Source organism: Notothenia coriiceps, unplaced genomic scaffold (assembly GCF_000735185.1).
Source record: "Notothenia coriiceps isolate Sejong01 unplaced genomic scaffold, NC01 NC01_scaffold00016200, whole genome shotgun sequence".
In the NCBI taxonomy this organism is placed as follows: Eukaryota; Metazoa; Chordata; class Actinopteri; order Perciformes; family Nototheniidae; genus Notothenia; species Notothenia coriiceps.
In genome coordinates, this window is record NW_011348901.1 from 12,487 (window position 1) to 29,551 (window position 17,065).

The 17,065-nt window shown below is 40.6% G+C and overlaps 2 protein-coding genes across 3 annotated transcripts; one reads left to right on the plus strand and one right to left on the minus strand.

Annotated features, from left to right (window-relative positions):
• Positions 1–1,811: 1,811 nt before the first annotated feature.
• LOC104949433 (mediator of RNA polymerase II transcription subunit 30) lies at positions 1,812–6,708 on the plus strand. 2 transcript variants are annotated; one of them, XM_010775792.1, is made up of 5 exons: positions 1,812–1,963; positions 2,882–3,121; positions 4,166–4,324; positions 4,561–4,650; positions 5,452–6,708. In XM_010775792.1, exons 2-5 carry the CDS (start codon positions 2,894–2,896, stop codon positions 5,542–5,544), a joined length of 570 nt encoding a protein of 189 aa, XP_010774094.1. In that variant the 5' UTR covers positions 1,812–1,963; positions 2,882–2,893; the 3' UTR covers positions 5,545–6,708. The 2 variants fall into 2 exon arrangements, with proteins under 2 accessions (XP_010774094.1, XP_010774093.1); XM_010775791.1 differs by having other exon boundaries at positions 5,449–6,703.
• A 408-nt stretch (positions 6,709–7,116) lies between these two features.
• Positions 7,117–16,544, minus strand: LOC104949435 (exostosin-1c; the record flags this gene model as incomplete). The annotated part of the gene is made up of 9 exons (XM_010775793.1): positions 7,117–7,846; positions 7,936–8,107; positions 10,708–10,868; positions 10,965–11,051; positions 11,492–11,587; positions 11,986–12,104; positions 12,413–12,545; positions 14,536–14,655; positions 16,437–16,544. Coding segments are annotated over 9 exons (1,182 nt in total), but the record flags the coding sequence as incomplete, so codon positions are not given.
• Between the last annotated feature and the right edge of the window lie 521 nt (positions 16,545–17,065).

The window sequence follows — 17,065 nt, forward strand, 5'->3', positions numbered from 1 at the left end:
GAAACAGTTTTGTAAAGAGGAATGGTCCAAAATTCCTCCTGACCGTTGTGCAGGTCTGATATGCAACTATAGGAAACGTTTGGTTGAGGTTATTGCTGCCAAAGGAGGGTCAACCAGTTATTAAATCCAAGGGTTCACATACTTTTTCCACCCTGCACTGTGAATGTTTACATGGTGTGTTCAATAAAAACATTAAAACATATAATTGTTTGTGTGGTTTTAACTTAAGCAGACTGTGTTTTTCTATTGTTGTGACTTAGATGAACATCAGAACACATTTTATGACCAATTTATGCAGAAATCCAGGTATTTCCAAAGGGTTCACATACTTTTTCTTGCAACTGTAAATAAATAAATAATCAAGTTAAAAGCCTTTAAAAGTTTGAGTGCAGAAGGGATAAATGATTTTGAAAAGCGATTAGTCCTTTGATCAGGTAGAGCATATCTACGCCCTGATGGCAACAGACGGAATTCATGTGAAAGTACATGACCTGGAGAGTTCAGAATGCTCTCTGCTTTCCGCAGAATCTGTTGGTTACAGAAGGAATTTAAGTCTCTCTGTTTCACGCCGATGATCTTGGAGCAGGTTTTAACATGCTGTTCAGGCTGTTCCTGTCTTTCAGTGTAAGGCTATGGAACCAGCAGATAAAAGAAAAACAAATAAGGCTCTCAATGAAAGCTTGGTAAAAACGACCAAGAATAAAAGGCCTGATAGAGAAAGAGTTCAGTTTGCGAAGAAGGTGCATTTCTGTTGACCCCGCTTCACAATACACTCAGTATTCACATCAAATGTGAGGTGGTCATCGAAAATGGTGCCCAAGTATTGATCTGACCATTTCTACCTTGTCATTGTGTATGACACACTCCTTAGGAACATCCTTGTGACGTCTAAAATCAATGATCAATTCCTGGGTTTAAGAGACATTTAAATCCAGAAAACTGTCATCACACCAGGAAATAAAATCGGTAAGAGTACACTCAAGGCCTGATTCTGAGCCGCTAAGGAGGGACAAGAGGGCGGTATCGTCAGAGAGTTTCACCTGAGCTTTGAGAAAGTTCACTGTTGTGTCCAGCTCAGACAGTTGGCTACAGTTGTCCGTGTTCACCCGCTCCAGCTCAAGTATGGTCCGGTCATGGGAATTAAGCCGCTGTCGTATGGGTTCAACTGTATTTTCTAATACTTGCTTTACTGAAGTTATCTCAGAGCGAAGTTCAAAGGACAATGAGTAAATTCTCCCGCATATTACACACTTCATGGAAGTGAGCATTGATTCAAGCCGTTCCCAGTCTGGGGGGTTAGCTTGATTAGCATCTAGCTTCGGCAGGGGGTCAGGTTCAATCGAGGGCGAGGCTTTGGAGCGGCCTCCTCGCGATGTATCCGTCTTCGGTGCAGGCGACATAGCTCGCTCAAAAGTGCAAAAAACACAATAAACTTGTGCTAAGGCAAATAAATAAAAGGTATCAACAAGTCTCTGTGAATAAGTAGTGCTCGTAGTTTGACTTTAGTCACTGCCTCGAGGAGACACGTCTTACATGGTGAGGAGCAGACCGGAAGTCCCCTCAACTTGTAAATTTGAACAGAATTGAAATCATTCTGAATACTTCCAAGACTACTGTGCTGTATTTAGGTTTTTTTTAGTTCAATTTTTTATTTAGTACAGTAGCCTACAGGCCGGAGACACAGACATGGACATAACAACAGTATAGAGAAGATGACATTCACATTGTTAAGGTTGGTATTTACAATGACATCTTCTGTCTCCATCTAGTGGTGAAATATGTGTCCTGCCCTAACGGGAAGTGACGTAATGAAAACAATAACGTGCAGCGCTCTCTGAAAGAAAGCAGTGGAGAGGTCTCATTATGTTTTATTTAAAATAATAAATACTCAAACTATTTGTTGCCATTACTGGAGCAAGAGGGCGATATTTGGACAGCATTTATCTGATAGAAGATCATTGAGGTAAGCAGTTATTTGCACTCGCCGCCAGGTAGATAGCTAGCTAGCGGCTAACTAGCTAGCCTCAGTGTCTTTACATTAACATTACATTGTTTCGGCTAGCCTGTTTAGCCACCAAGACTAGCCTTTGTTGCTGTAGTACCTTTGGTTTAGTGGGTGGTTCAATCATATACCTGTTAGTGTTTGTTATCAATAACAGTGTGAGGATAGTGTAGAGACACGTTACACCGTCAGGACTTTGTGCAAAAGTATATTTTGAAACTCCCGGTTATTCTAATGAACTAGCCCGGGTTAACGTTTGTGAGTAACCTTAGTACGTTAGTCCCATTCTAGACATCAAGTTGGTTCTGACTACTAAGATCACATTATGTATTGCACTGGTGAGAAAAGTACTCAGATATTGTAAAAGTAGAAGTACCAGAGTGTAGGAATACTCTGTTACAAGTACAAGCCTGCTGCATACAAAAAGTTATTCAAGTAAAAGTATTAGCATCAAAATATACTTAAAGTACCACAAGTAAAAGTAGTCATTATGCAGATATGCCTATTTCAAAATAATATATATTACATGTTTTCATTATAATTATTGATGCATTAAAGTGTTATCAAAGCTGGTTTGAATGACTTTGTATACTGCAGGGTAGCTTGTGAATTTACTCCAGGTGTAACTAAAGTCTGATTTAAGAGTTGATTATATTTCACATCATTAATCAAAATCTGCAAAGTCACTTGAGGTATTCATTAAATGTTCTGGAGTAAAAGTACATAATTCACCTTTACAAAGTAGCAACAAATTGAAATACTCCAGCAAAGTACAATTACCTGAAATTCTTACTTAAGTACAGTACTTGAGTAAATCCTCGGTACTTACTTTACTGTTTCTTGTGCATTTAAAGTGTCCCTCTCATCCCTTTCCCACAGACCTGCTGAGTGATGGCAGCCTCATTGCCTCAAAAGCCAGGGATGGCAGGGATGCCCCCCCAGCAGCAGCCCCACCTGGCCCCCCCCGGTGCTGCCTCGGCCGCGGGGCAGCAGCCCGTGCCCCCCCAGGGAGCCCTGAGGGAGATCTCCCCGGTGTTCCTCTGCAGGATCGGACAGGAGACTGTCCAGGACATCGTCGCTCGCACCATGGAGATTTTCCAGATCACACGAGCAACGCAGGTACTGGATATATGGACTGAGCTGAAGATCTGAATTAGTTTTACTCCATATGTATGAGAACTGTGGTGTGAATAACTGGTTTTGCATTAGAGCACATAGTCTCTTATTTAGTAGCATCACCTGTTATAGTAAAACCATGTGGCTACTTTTGAGAAAAAACGTCCTTTTATGAATGTAGTGTAATAAAGACACATTTAAGAGCCTATATGGTGTTGTTCAGGGTGTTCAAGTGTTGCTTATTTTGTATGAATAATAATTCAAACATGAACATTCCAAGACGCATTTTTTATAAGTTCTAATAGCAGCAAAAGCTCACATATGACGGTCAAACAATAGAGAGGTTTTCCTGTGAGAGAGAATGGAGTAATCAATAGTGGATTGGAGAGGCTTTGTCCACCTCTATCTACATTGATGAGCGGGCCATAACATTTTAATTCAGGACTTTACTGTTACCTAATTTAACTTACGTTTCACTACAGAGTAAACTACACTCTGCTCTTCCTGTATGGTGTGTTTGGAGGTTAACCTTATGGCTGTTGTGTTTTGCTTACAGGGATCCTTTCTCATCTGTCAGTCTGCATTATCACCCTTCCCTGGCGTATCTGCTTAGCATGCTCCTCAGCATCTGTCTTACTAAGTCTTCCATCTCCCCTCATCTCTGTCTCTAATTGTCTCTCACCGTGTTTCTCTCACCTCTCCCAGCTTGTCCTGGTCCATTTAAACTGAGCAAGCTTTTTTCTCTCTAATGAAACTCCAACAGCAAAGGACCGTGGACTCAAACATTTAGTTGTCAAGCATTTCACAATCGACACAACACCATATACATTCTATCACATCAAATACGGCGTTAAAATATTGAAAAAAGATGGAATTCTTGACAATGTTTTACAGTTTCAGCTTTTAACCACTCAGAAAACCAAGAGTAAAAACTTGAATTGTATTCTGTCTTCAGACTCTTCTGATTATAAGCAACTCATTTTTGATATCTGCACATGTAAATGATAGTGAAACTGACAACAGATTCTGTGTGTTGTGTTTCCTTAGCTTCCTAACGGTGTGACCCAGAGCCAGGCCATGTACCAGGACCGCTTTGGGAAGCTGCAGGAACACCTGAGGCAGCTCGCCCTGCTCTTCAGGAAGCTGCGGCTGCTGTACGAACGCTGTGTGGAGATGACCTCTGACCTCCAGGAAGGACCAGCAGAGGTCAGGAAGGGACCATTCAGTCCTGCTTGGATATTAGTTTGATGTGTATTTCCCTTTTTTCTTGACGGAAATAAATGATAAATATATCTTGAAACACATATGTTGCTATCCTTTCATCAGGGCAAGAGTGAAGACATCTGCAAAATAGTCAATTTATCAAACCTCTTTTCTGTCTGCATCAAAACCCAATGCATTCAGGAGGGAATAACCGTTTTCCATGTACTCTGTGGCCTCAGATTCTGCCATACGTTGGAGAGGAGCTTCTTTCTGTCAAAGTGGAGCCCTGCAGTCCTGCTGTCAACCAGGAGAGGAAAGAGGTTCTGGAGGTGTGTTCCTGTTTTCTGTTTTCGTCACAAGTATTAATCACCAGCAGTTACTTCACACGTATTCACTGCAGAGAGAGGACTAGTGTGACAGCTACACCTCCCTATGCTGCTGTCAGGTTGCAATTAGTCGTTATATTGCACTATTATATAAAACTCATGCTGTAAGGTGATTACAAATTTGGAGAAAGTGCCACGAATTGCCAGATATTTCAGTGGGACTTGGTCTAGCAAAATAAAGAGGACATCTAAAAGCAAACACTGACAAGCTTCTAAATCAATTCAATATGATGTAGTGAAGTCTAACATTGTTATACTTTCTTTTTTTTACATTCGTGACATCAGTTGACTTCTCATTAGGATTTGAGTTTAACCAACATAGCTTTTAGAGTCCGCTGCAACTTCCTCTAGGTGGCAGTGCAGACACAGGCAGATGCTACTCATTGGTCTTGTGGGTGAAATGCAGGAAGACAAGCATCGTGTGCAGCTTGAATACATTTAAATCCCAGTTCAAACATAAGAGAGGATTTAGAGTTCCATTGGGATGAAGATTTCAGGTATGTTTGGAAATTGCCGTCGGGCAGCCATAGGCGAAATATAGGAAAAGCTTGCCTGAGGCTTGTTAGATTGTTTGTTTTATGGTAGGACATCGTTTAAAATAACTATATTTTTAATCCTGAAAGTCCTCCAGCAAGAATCAAATGAAGCCTCAATAATATATAATATATTTTTTTATGGTGGGTATATTTCTGATGACTGTAAGGTAAAAGCTTGATGGACGTCATGTGTCTTTTCCTGCAGAAGGTGCGTCAGAAGAACCAGGAGATGAAGGTGCTGATGGATCAAATGAGGAACCTGCTGTGGGACGTCAACGCCATGCTGACGCTCAGGAAGTGACACGTGCACTCTCTCATGAGGAGAAGCATTGCTCTGTAGACGTATGGACTGCATAATGGCAAAGGGGAACATTTAGCTGGATTTGGAATACAGGACATTTGTGTTGGCACTTCATCACTAAAACACTCACAGTTCGACCAAGAGCTTCTGCTGTTAATAATGTATTATATTTAAGCTGTTAAAGGGGAAATATGATTTAGATAGGATTCATGAGAGCAAAAAGGATACAATGTGTTAACCTGATGCACTCCAACTCCAACATTCTCTTTTTTACAAGGCAGCTGCCAGGTTTAGGTTTGTACTGTTTGTCATGGTGTTTACTCAAATGGACTAATGTTTTCATACTATTTAAAACCTGTATTGTCTCAGGTAAGAACACCCTCTGGTAAGAACACCCTCTTCACAGTGTGTTCAGCAGATGGACTTGAATGCATCGCAGGTGATTATGAGAGTTCAGGAGCTGATCTGATGACTGTGTTTACAAAAGGAACAATTTCCCCCTTTTATTATGCTCCGTCAGTTGTAGAAACACTTTGAGTTCAGAATTGAAATTAGCCTCTTGGCAGCTATGCATCTCAGGTGCTTTGTACATAAGTGAGAGAGTGTGTGTGTGTGTGTGTGCATGTGCTTAATGAGATTAGCTTCCTGAGTGCTACACACCTGTTTACCCTGAGGCTGTGCAGACTTGCTTGCCTGTGAATTTATTTTTGTAAACTGGGATGAAGATAGGCCTAAAGGGGTAATTTGCGTTTTCTATAAAATAAACTTTTTTTCAACAAATCTTTTGAACATATACTTTCATGTACTGTTTCACTGTGTCATTGTTTTCAATTCCAACCCTGAGGCCAGGCGTGGGAATGCATTATCTGCTTTACAATTGAGATTATATTATAAGTATGAAGGCATATCCACCAACACAACATGATGCATATTTTGACCCGGACCTTTTGTATTCTTCTGTCGTTACTCACCAACAGATCATCAGTTTAACACTCCGACATCACATCAAGGCAACAACGAACATTCACAAAAGCATGGGGCATGTGATTGAGGAGTTCTTTTGATTGTTGTAATTGTATTTTTTAGATTAAATTGCAGCCAATTACATTTGTCCAAACAGGGTTTTCAACCAAATGTTTGCTAAGGAAATAAAATACAATTATTTAAACGGTTTTGACAGTTGTTTAATAAAAATGATTAGTCATTTGATAGAAAATGAATTGGCAAATACTTTTGATAACTGATTTATTTATTTTATTGTTAAAACTTCACTTGTTCCGGCTTCTCAGACTTGACTATTGAGTGCTTTCCTTTCAGTAATGTGTGGTGGCACATTTAAAATTAAATGATTGGTTAGCTGCCGTGCTAGTCAAGACTGAAAGAATAGGATGGTTATATGTTATTCAATAATGTATACAGGACTAGTTTAATGTCTTTTTTTGCCTGTTCACTAAATATGTGTTTTACATACTTCATCTCTGCTGAAAAACGTGTCTTGGTCTTCCTTGAATAAAAAAGGGTGTGCCAAGTTAGCGGGAAACAGCTTGAAAAGTATGCAGCATGATGCCAGAATTTGCATTTATAAATCACTTTATTGATTTTACAGTTAGCATTTTGATGTGAAATGATCTGTTTCCATGGCAACAGTCCATTCACTGATTGCTGAAACAAACACTGACAGCTGGAGTGCATGGCACCAATACCAGTCCCTTCTGGCATGAAATAGCCTTTTCCTTCCCATTGTCAAAGCAATAGCACTGACATCTGAAGAGCACACACACTCTTCCTTTCTCTGCTGTCCAATCGGGATGTTCCTCGGTTGGAGGCCCAATCACAGGGCCTCGTTCATGGCCAAGACATGTCCTCCTTTGTTGTCCTACCACACTGGGAGAATCCTTTAAAGTTCTTATCAAACTTTTATAGGCCATTTCTCTTCATATGTTTAACAGTCCACCAGGGTCTGTTGAATGACTGTACTTTGTCCATGTCAGAAATGGGCAAAATCCCACCCACTCCAACCTCTGATCGCCTCTGATAGGTCCATCTGTCTGTCCAAAAGGCTACTAGACCAGACCTCGATGCTTTCCTGCCCTTCTCTCGATTCTATCCTTCATGTTCATGCCCTCTCCAGGTCTTTGTACTTCTTGCGGAAGACAGACACTTGATCTTTGAAAAGCACGGGGTCCAGGCGAAACTGAGAGTGGACCAGAGGCATGTAGCCAAACCAGTTGGCGAAGGTGTTGATACACTCCTGCCGCTGGTTGAAGTGCTCCGGGTTGGCCCAGGGGACGGTTTTTGTGCCCTGAGAGGTAGGACGAGACACATTTATCATCACCTGACATTAGAGTCAACAGCAATAAACGCACCTCAGGAAGACAAATGGCTACCAACCTGTGGGCTGGGCAACTCTTTGTACTGCTTCCTTTGGGCCACTTTGATTGGCGGCAGGTGGGTTACCGCGGAGACCAGGAAGTTCATCAGGATGTCCTCACAGTTGGAGGTGCGGTCCACCAGAGTGCGCAGAGACTGGGGCAGGTAGTGTGTGAACAGGTAGTGGTAGTACCTGTGGGGCAGGGGGAGTGTTATACAGGCATAGGTGTCATTTTATCAAAATGTGGATAGGACATTTGTAGTGAGGATAAAAAACTTATGTCTTTCAATAACTACGCGGACATCACAGATTACATTCCCAAAGGCGCTTTGTCCACAAAAACACAATTTGGAAACACAAACAGACTATTTCATTGTATGAATACAACATAGAAATTGCGTGGTAAAAAAAGTACATGCGCTTAAACACTTTCAAAAACGTTAGCTAAATGAGGAGTGTAAATGTTTTCTCTGCTTTCTTTAACAACTGTTTGTATTGCAGAACAGAATTTTCTGTTGATATAGCTGCAGACTCTCTGTTTGACGACAAGAGGATAACACAAACTGATACAATACTATAAGTACTGATAAAATAAAAGGTCTGGAATGACATCAAAGACTTGTCAACATAAAGATGAACCAGCTTTTTCAATCAGAAAGACACTGCTGGATCACGTTTTTCATAGATACTGTTGATTTAATTAACTCATTGTCCATGATTTCTACTTCTTGGTACCCATTTAAAAGAAATATCTACAGGATTTTAAAGTAGGATTTAAAAATGTATTTTTCTAACGAAGGACCTCCTTTACACCTTGATCTATTATTCATCTTGCAGGAATATTTTGTCACATCTGTTGCCAGTTCTGTCTCACTATTATTAGTCTGTATTCACAATTCTAGCTACTTGCACTTGCACAGCAAATCCCTTTAGACAACACCTCAGATAAGCACCTACAATAAGTATGTATCATAGAGACAAAAAGAGATCTCTGCAATGTGTTCTATCTCAGGTGGGGGCCGGGCACGCAGCACCTGTATGCTAATAGGCATGGTAGCTTGACAGAAATTTGAAGATGGTGTGATGTATGTTGATGATATGTATCTGGGACAAGTTAACCATTTCCCTGCAAGTGGGATTTGATATTTATATAGAGCCCAACAAACTGTGGTTCAATGCATATGTTCTACATTCCTTTAATTTACAATACTGGAGATTGTATCTGGTATTTTTGCATTACATTTGTGTGATGTAGTACCTGTTATTGTTCTTTTTTAAATTAGTTTTAATTTTGCAAAGGGAGTAAAAATAACAATGTATAACTTAATGACATTTGTTGCAGGGAAATTATTTACTATGTTATTTTGTCAAATGTATTGTGTAGGCCTACTGAGAAAAGCCATTTGGTGCCTTCCCTTTAACAATACAATAAGCGATTAAAACATTTGCCTAAATTGACAAAAAATACTAAATTGAGCATTTTCAGAATGAACAAGCCAGGATTTGACTGACTTCTCATTTTCATTTATCTGATAAATGATGAAACAGGCATTTGTGGTAATGCAAATGTGCCTTGCAAATGTCAGTTGCTTTATGGATTCAAATTAAAATGACAAAAGTGTGTTTTCATAAAACTGCTGACAAAAATGACCACTTTGTGAAAACGTGTCATGGTTTCAACAGCTGTTAAAGTGCCCTGCCTGTGGAGTTATTACATTCATAATCATTCATAATATGTAAGAGCTTACTGCATCGCTCTGCCATCGCACATATCGACTTCGGTCTTCTCAAATGAATCAAGCATCTTGAAGTAAAGATGAGTCAAACATCCTCCCTCCTTTTTCTCTCACGCTGACCCATACACATAATTACTCCCTTCTGTTTGATTTTCCCTTTTTGATTTTCGTGTCTAGACTTATGTGATTATGATCGTTGCTGTTGCAATTCATAAAGGTGTCCCTTGTTTTAAGTCGTTGATATCTGACAGGTAATCTTCTTTTGATCTGGGTTACAAGTCTGCATGTCTAAATGAAGGTGCGTGCATATTTTTTAATTTCTAATTTTATATACCCTTAATCGTCCCACAAAGGGGAAATGTACATTCTGCATTTGACCCATCCTAGTGTTAGGAGCAGTGGGCTGCCATTATGTACGGCGCCCGGGAAGAATATATTAAACTTGTTAGAAGTTAATGAGTTAAATATCTGATGAAAAATATTCAAAAACAAACCATATGCAGTCTTAAATGCTGGCAATGTGACAAATATGAGTACGTTCGGTCAGTCCACCACTTTTCTCTGGACTGAAATGTCTCAACTACTGTCAAATGGATCGTTATAGATGCATCCTAATTACTGTGGATTCTCCTGACTTGTATTTCAAATTGTTACCTGGATTAGCATGACCCTAGCATATAGCTCGAAGCAACACTTAGCTTTATACCTTTACGTCAGACAGCCTTTTTTCAAAGGGGAACTGAAGTGGTTATCTACAATCTCTTCAATGCCATTCTCTGGAAAGAAACTGTAATTTCACCTTAAGTTACAAGGCAGCTGCTCATCAACCACTGCCTCGATGGGTTACATTGTTTTTATGTTGTTATTGTTGTTATTGTGTGAACTAGGTGAATCTGAAATAACACAACTAACTAACCGAGGCAGAGGTAGCCTCTAGAAAAATACCTCATACAAGCCTACTTCAAATATACTATTTGAATCCTTTCTATAGGGAGAACATGAAAATAAAAACAGGCTCCAAATGGTACTTTCTATTTATTCAGTATGTTGGTGTACCTGTGGTAGAAGGCAGCTCCAGTCAGGACGATGGAGTAGTCATTGGTCCATTTCGAGGTGTAGCCCCAGGCACGCTTCAGGGGGTCCCAGAAGTGGCTCCTGGGAGGGTAGCCCACAATGCGTTCAGGGAAGCTCCGCCATACCAAGAAGGCAAAGTTCACCTACAAGGAAAGACATGGAATTTACCCATATTGCTGCTTATTTTTCAGGAATATTGACATCTACATGTGTTCAGTTCTGCTGGTTTGTACACGCACCTCACTGGTCAGCAGGACTGTATCCTCGTCCAGACTCAGCACTGCTTCCGTCTCTATGGCAACATGAGGTAGGAACCGACTGGTGGTCTGAGAGAGACATACAGCAGTGAATTTAGTTCTGGTACAGTGGGCTTTATGGTGTCTGGTCTTTGCTTAGGGAGATTATGAGAGTGAGAGAGAGATGATCATGAAATAGTTAATCATGTAGAGTGACTGAGATGATTGAATCACTACAGATTCTGCCTTTGGGAAAAACAAAGGAGACAGACAGCGAAAGTGAGACGGAGAAGAAATATTGAGGATGAGTGACATTTATGAAACCGAATGCTACACGGATCAGTGGACATGTCAGATATACATGGATAGGAAGAAAGACAGAGAAAAATAGACATCAATGAGGGGGGGGCAGAAAATGGGGTAACAGAAAGAAAGACAAAGGGCGACTGAGCAGCCGACAGTTTGTCATGCCTTCACTCAGACGTCAGGGCGGGCTTCAGTGTGAGCTGTGAGGGGGCTTTGGCTCTCACCTTCCTTCTGCCGTCTGTCACAGTGAGGGGGACGGGCATCGGAGGCCATTTGCTGCGACCGGGAGGGGGCTTCTCGCTGTTCCACAGGATGATGATCTGGAGCAGGAGGAAGTAAATTAATATTACTCATACTGTATAGGGAAAGAGATATAAGATTAGTGATTCCCATTTTCTTGCCATAGTGGACATCTTTTCTACAATTCATTCAACTGACATTTGACATATGTTTATTTCATACAATTATAAATGCGAGGGATGGCTCTAGCTTCTGTTCAAGTTTTTACTGTATCCTTATCACGTCAGATAAAAAAATATATATGTGTCCTAAAAAATAATCTAAAACTAACAAATTATAGTTTCATGTAGTTTATTCACATATAATAATTCCAGGGATATAGACAACTATATATTGAGAAATAAATCACCTGGTACGGTTCTCACAAGTATTTGTCTTTTACTTTTTTCTTGCTTATTCATTTAATTATATTGTGTACCTGCGAGCAGTATTTGGACTTGGAGACAACTTGAAGCAGCTTCATGATTGGCTGAGATTGGGAGACCAATGGGGACACGGCATTGATGACAGCAGTAAACTCTTGACCTGGACTGACCCCTGTGTAAGGTCACAGAAAAAATACAAAGGGTAAGAGAGTGTTTGGCACACCCATTGCTTTATAAGTTTCTTTAAAAACATAAAAAAATTACTGCTTAAATAAATTGAAATAATCATACCCTATATTCTTAACATATATTTTAGCATGTTTAAAGAAAATTCCAACTACATAAAAGTACTTCAGTAAATACAATTGATTGCTCCACTCACACCTCAATAGCTCTGACATAATAGTCTCACCAACATCCTCGATGTGCAATCAAGATGTGCATGTTGTGCACACTGATTTAAATGAAGAGTGTGTTTACCTAATCCCAGGTAGTAGAAAGGGAAATGTGCAAGGTGAGTGGAGTACTCTGGCAGGACCAGCAGGCCTCCTGGCAGGGAGTTCCACATGTACTTGTTTCTCGATATGTGAGAGAAAACACGATCCTTAATAATCTGTGGAAGGGAAAAAAGGACAATGTTCCAGAAGGGTTGCAATGTGAGAAGCAGAGAGTTTCCTTAGCGTTGTTAAAGTGGCTGTTGTGCTCATCTGGTATAATCCTGCAACACATTTTTTCTCCCTCCAAGCTGGTTGATGAGAGTCTTAGCGCTTAATGTAAACTCCACTGCAATTTGAGACCTGACACACTTGTGTTTGCAAATTATAGCAACCCAAATGTATACACTGTGTACTTCCTATGCTACACCAACAGGAGGTGTCCACACTGCAACAGCCTCTGCCTCGCTGACCTCAGGCTGACTGCACAGCTGTCTCCCATGGGGAGAGGTTCCCCTCTGCATGCTGTATGTATATAAGCAGCTTATCACCAACCTCCAGAACCTCTCCTTTATTATCTCTAGCATAAATCCCCAGAAGCAAATACACTAGGAGGCTGCCAGACTCGCCTTTATACACAACCCAGTGCAAATCCTACCACTCACTGTGTGATTTCTTCAGATTTCAGAGGGGTTAAATCTGTTGTTCCACCATTTTTTTATTTGCTTAAAATTCTCATTGGCAGTGTGCAGAAAAGCTGTTTATTAGAGGAGGTGTTTTTTTCCGTTTCATCATCCAACCCTTAGGCTAACCTTCAAATGACATGAACTTAGTGGAACAACTACCTTTGAAGTACACTTTATACTTGGCGTATTCAAATATCCAAAACAACATTTGGAGAAGTAGAACTGCGAAGATCACAGAAAATATCCCAAGTAGCTTTCTGATTCTAGTTTGATAATAGCAAGCAGTGAGGCAGAAACTGGCAGGTTGAGACTGATATTTGCAAAGTAATGATATATAATTTCTTTACATCGGGGGACTTTCTCTGAGACTTCAGGCAGATCGGATGTGGGCTGCTTTGAAATGCTCCCTCAAACCTTTAGTGCCACACAGATAGTAAAAGGGTAAGAATATGGAGCACAGGCCAAGGTCCAACCCCGTAATCATAATGATAGAAGGTTGGTTTGATTCAAATGTGAAAAGATTTTCTGAGAGGACTGATGATAGCACACAGGCAGTAAACCACAGAAAGGTAGCAACTATGGCTGTTTGTTCAACAGGAAACCTGTGTTTACTGCAGTGGCTGCATTTGTAGATGTTTTCACTGGATGTCTTCTCACATTCCCAAACAGAATTGTATGGTAGCAGAAACTCTCAGCGTTTAAACATTTGGTTTCTAGGCAATGCTCACCAGCCAAAAACAACATTATCTAAATGCATTTGTGGGAGCAAGAGGTCCTGAGGAGGCCAAAAAGCTAAGGTTATTTATATGATCGTTTAGAGTTGTTCTGACTTTAAGACTACTGTAGCATTTAAAACCGCTACATTGCAATGCAACATTAACTCAACATGCTTGTATTATCAACAATTCAACGTTTTATATTTATGCTTATTCTGCATTTTAATTCCTCTTACTGTGTTGATGTATTAACAGTTTAGAAAAAAAAGCTAATTTCTGGAATTTGAAAAACTACCTTTGCGATAAACCCAATTTAAATTTTAAAACAGAGCAATAGTGACAGTTCACCATAAATGTGTGAACTCATTAAAGTTAAGTGGGCAAAATTGTTTCTGTCAGAAATGTAGAATATCTCAAACTTGAGATTATAAATGGAGACCTGACGTGAAGATTTTTTCAAAAATGTCAGTTCATATCTTATTGTGCTGTCGGTTAGATGACGATTGTTATTTTTTGGTAACCTACAGCCAGATTGATGGCTTTTTTCCAATCTCCAATGAGTACCAAATATACAATCCAAAAAAATACTGGTACAGTAAATATAGCGCTTACATTTTCCCGTTTGCTTAAGCGTGTCAGAAGTTAGATCACCAGCTACCGTTTACTAGTCCTTGCAGTTTTCCCTGTGTCAGTTAGTTTCTGTAGCCATAGAAAAATATTTCTATCACATGGGGCCATTATTACTGAGTGTTAAGGCTGAGGCTTACCTCCAGTGTGGTGAGGACTATCTTGTCCACAGAGGAAAAGTAGGCTTCCCATAGCATCTGGGTCCTCTGTCTGAGGGCCAAGACCCTCTCATTCCCTACGGCTCTCACTGTGGATGGCACCTGAAGACAAAAGATGAGAAGAGTAAAACATCCAGACAGTGAGAAAACTAAATGAAAAGGAAGAACAGGGAATAATTGAACTTGGTTTTTGAAGCAAGTTGTGTTCAAATAGAACAGAAAAAAGAAAAAGGAGGAAATAGCATTTAAGTGATCAAAACTGCGTTAACTAAATTGAGTAGTTGGTTAATCCGGCCCCCTAAAAACACATTTTAATCAGAGTTTATTTGGGTTTGTTGTTCAGATAATCAGACTCTAATTAGTAAAGACGACATTCATTTTCAAGTGAATCCCCAAAATTGATTAAATCACTTAGAGAGTTTAGCTCGGCGGCTCAATCAAAGTGCAAAAAAGCCACGTTGAACTGAGAAAAGTGGGAGCTCTTGCCTTCTTTAAACCCTTTTGTCTCCACACAGCTAACACATTTCCTAATGAGCGCCAGTTAAAAAAGCCGGGAGGCCGCTAAATCTCTTTTTTCTCTCTTATTCACACATTCTTGTCTTTGTTCTTTAAACCTCACATTTTCTCTTCGCAAACCTCCCTTTCTCCAGACTTCATTACTTAACCTTGCTCCCACTTTCTCCCTATCCTTCTACTTTTTTGCCAAAGTACATCTGAAGGACAGCTTCACTAGAGTTTGTCTGAAGTGTCTACCCTCAATCTGCCTCTTCTACAAAAAACCTGACGCTCCTTACCCTCAGATCATAGACAGGCAGAATATTTGTGTGCATATTATATAGTTTTGCAGGCAGGTGTGCAGAAATGTCACTGATGAGTTCGGCTTCAGTCCATTTCTGTCCTGATTCGTAAATGTCTCCCCTGCTCCGAGCTCTCGGGTCTGGTTCGTGTTCATTAGCTGAATGCCAATTTGTGTCCTCTACTGGGCGAGATCAATGCAGAGCAGACATGGTGTGCTTTGTGTGAGGGAGAGAGATAAAGGTTGTAGCTGAGGGTGAGCCGGCTTTCCTTTCCCATTGTGTTTGTGAATGTGTGAGAAGAGACATACACAGGATGAGCAAGCGAGAGCGTTTGAACTGACTCTGGATTAAGGTCTCTGTGGGTGTGTAATGTCAAGGGGCCCCAACCTGCAACCACTCTCCTTGATACAGGTAACAGAGAGCCGCAGTGATGAAGCCTCGTCTGGGCTAAACCAACTAGAATCTGTTCCTCAATGTAATCTCTCATTCCGCATTTGATTATTACATTGGTGTGTGTGTGTGTGTGTGTGTGTGTGTGTGTGTGTGTGTGTGTGTGTGTGTGTGTGTGTGTGTGTGTGTGTGTGTGTGTGTGTGTGTGTGTGTGTGTGTGTGTGTGTGTGTGTGTATGTGTGCTTGTGTACCTGTCTGTCTGTCTGTAGCTGATATCACATACTACTGGACCTGCCTGATATCTTTGTGCACATTTCTGACTGTATACTCAAGGCCGTCGTGTTTGCGTTCATTGCAACTTAAAAAAAACAAGCCTAACCTAGTTACCAAGGGGCACCATTGATGACTTACTACCAAATCCCAAATTTTATAATCCACTTAAATTAGGCACATACCGAGGCGAAGAGAAAATCCCCAATGTTGTTATTTTCACCGCTATTTTGACTTTAATCGATCAGGGAGGGACAATTGAAAGATTTGAAACTGTTCTTAGTTTGGGATGTGAGAGGAAGACCCTCCAGCCTTTTCTAGTTGTGTGTCTGTGTTTGTCTGCATCTGTAAATGAAAGTGAGCAAACGTCTCTGTGTGTGTGTGTGTGTGTGTGTGTGTGTGTGTGTGTGTGTGTGTGTGTGTTACCTGTAGTAATAATCTCTCATCTCCTTCAATGACTGCCTGGTTCCACTGTATGACATCAGAGAACGGCAGCTCCCAACCGTTACTCAGCAGCACTGGGATACACGCCGCCTGGACACACACACATACACAATCACAGTCTCAGAGACAAATTGACAGTGATGGCATGAAGAGCAAATTGAAACAAACATATACAGTATATCACTTTTAATTGCAATCAGCTGTAGTTTGACTTGGTTCCTCCCTTGTTGCCAGCTTCTCTTTGGCAACACAACATGACATAATGCAGCTGCGTGGATATAATACACTCTGTCGGAGTTCAGTCTCAGCTGCTTGGCACGGTGACATCCCTGGAGGATCAGACAATGTGATCAATACCCTTGTGTGTAAATGTATGTGCAGCTGAGTGTGTGTAAGACCCCTAAACAGTGGCTGCAGTGAGTTATACCTCCTATCTCTCCTTTCCCAGGAAGCCCTAGAGGACTGCCACTCATATACATGCAAACACAGATGTGGCTTATTCCTTCTGTACTAATTAGGAACGAGGGGGAATATGAGGGGTAAACTGAAGAAAAAAAAGAGAAGGATGAGGGGATGGGAGGAGATTAGAAAGAGCCGGTTGATACGTGGAG

Coding starts and splice junctions, on each gene's coding strand:
- LOC104949433 (XM_010775791.1), top strand. CDS start 2,894: ATGGCAGCCTCATTGCCTCAAAAGCCAGGGATGGCAGGGATGCCCCCC. Junction 3,122..4,165: donor AGATCACACGAGCAACGCAG/GTACTGGATATA, acceptor GTGTTTCCTTAG/CTTCCTAACGGTGTGACCCA. Junction 4,651..5,448: donor AGAGGAAAGAGGTTCTGGAG/GTGTGTTCCTGT, acceptor CTTTTCCTGCAG/AAGGTGCGTCAGAAGAACCA.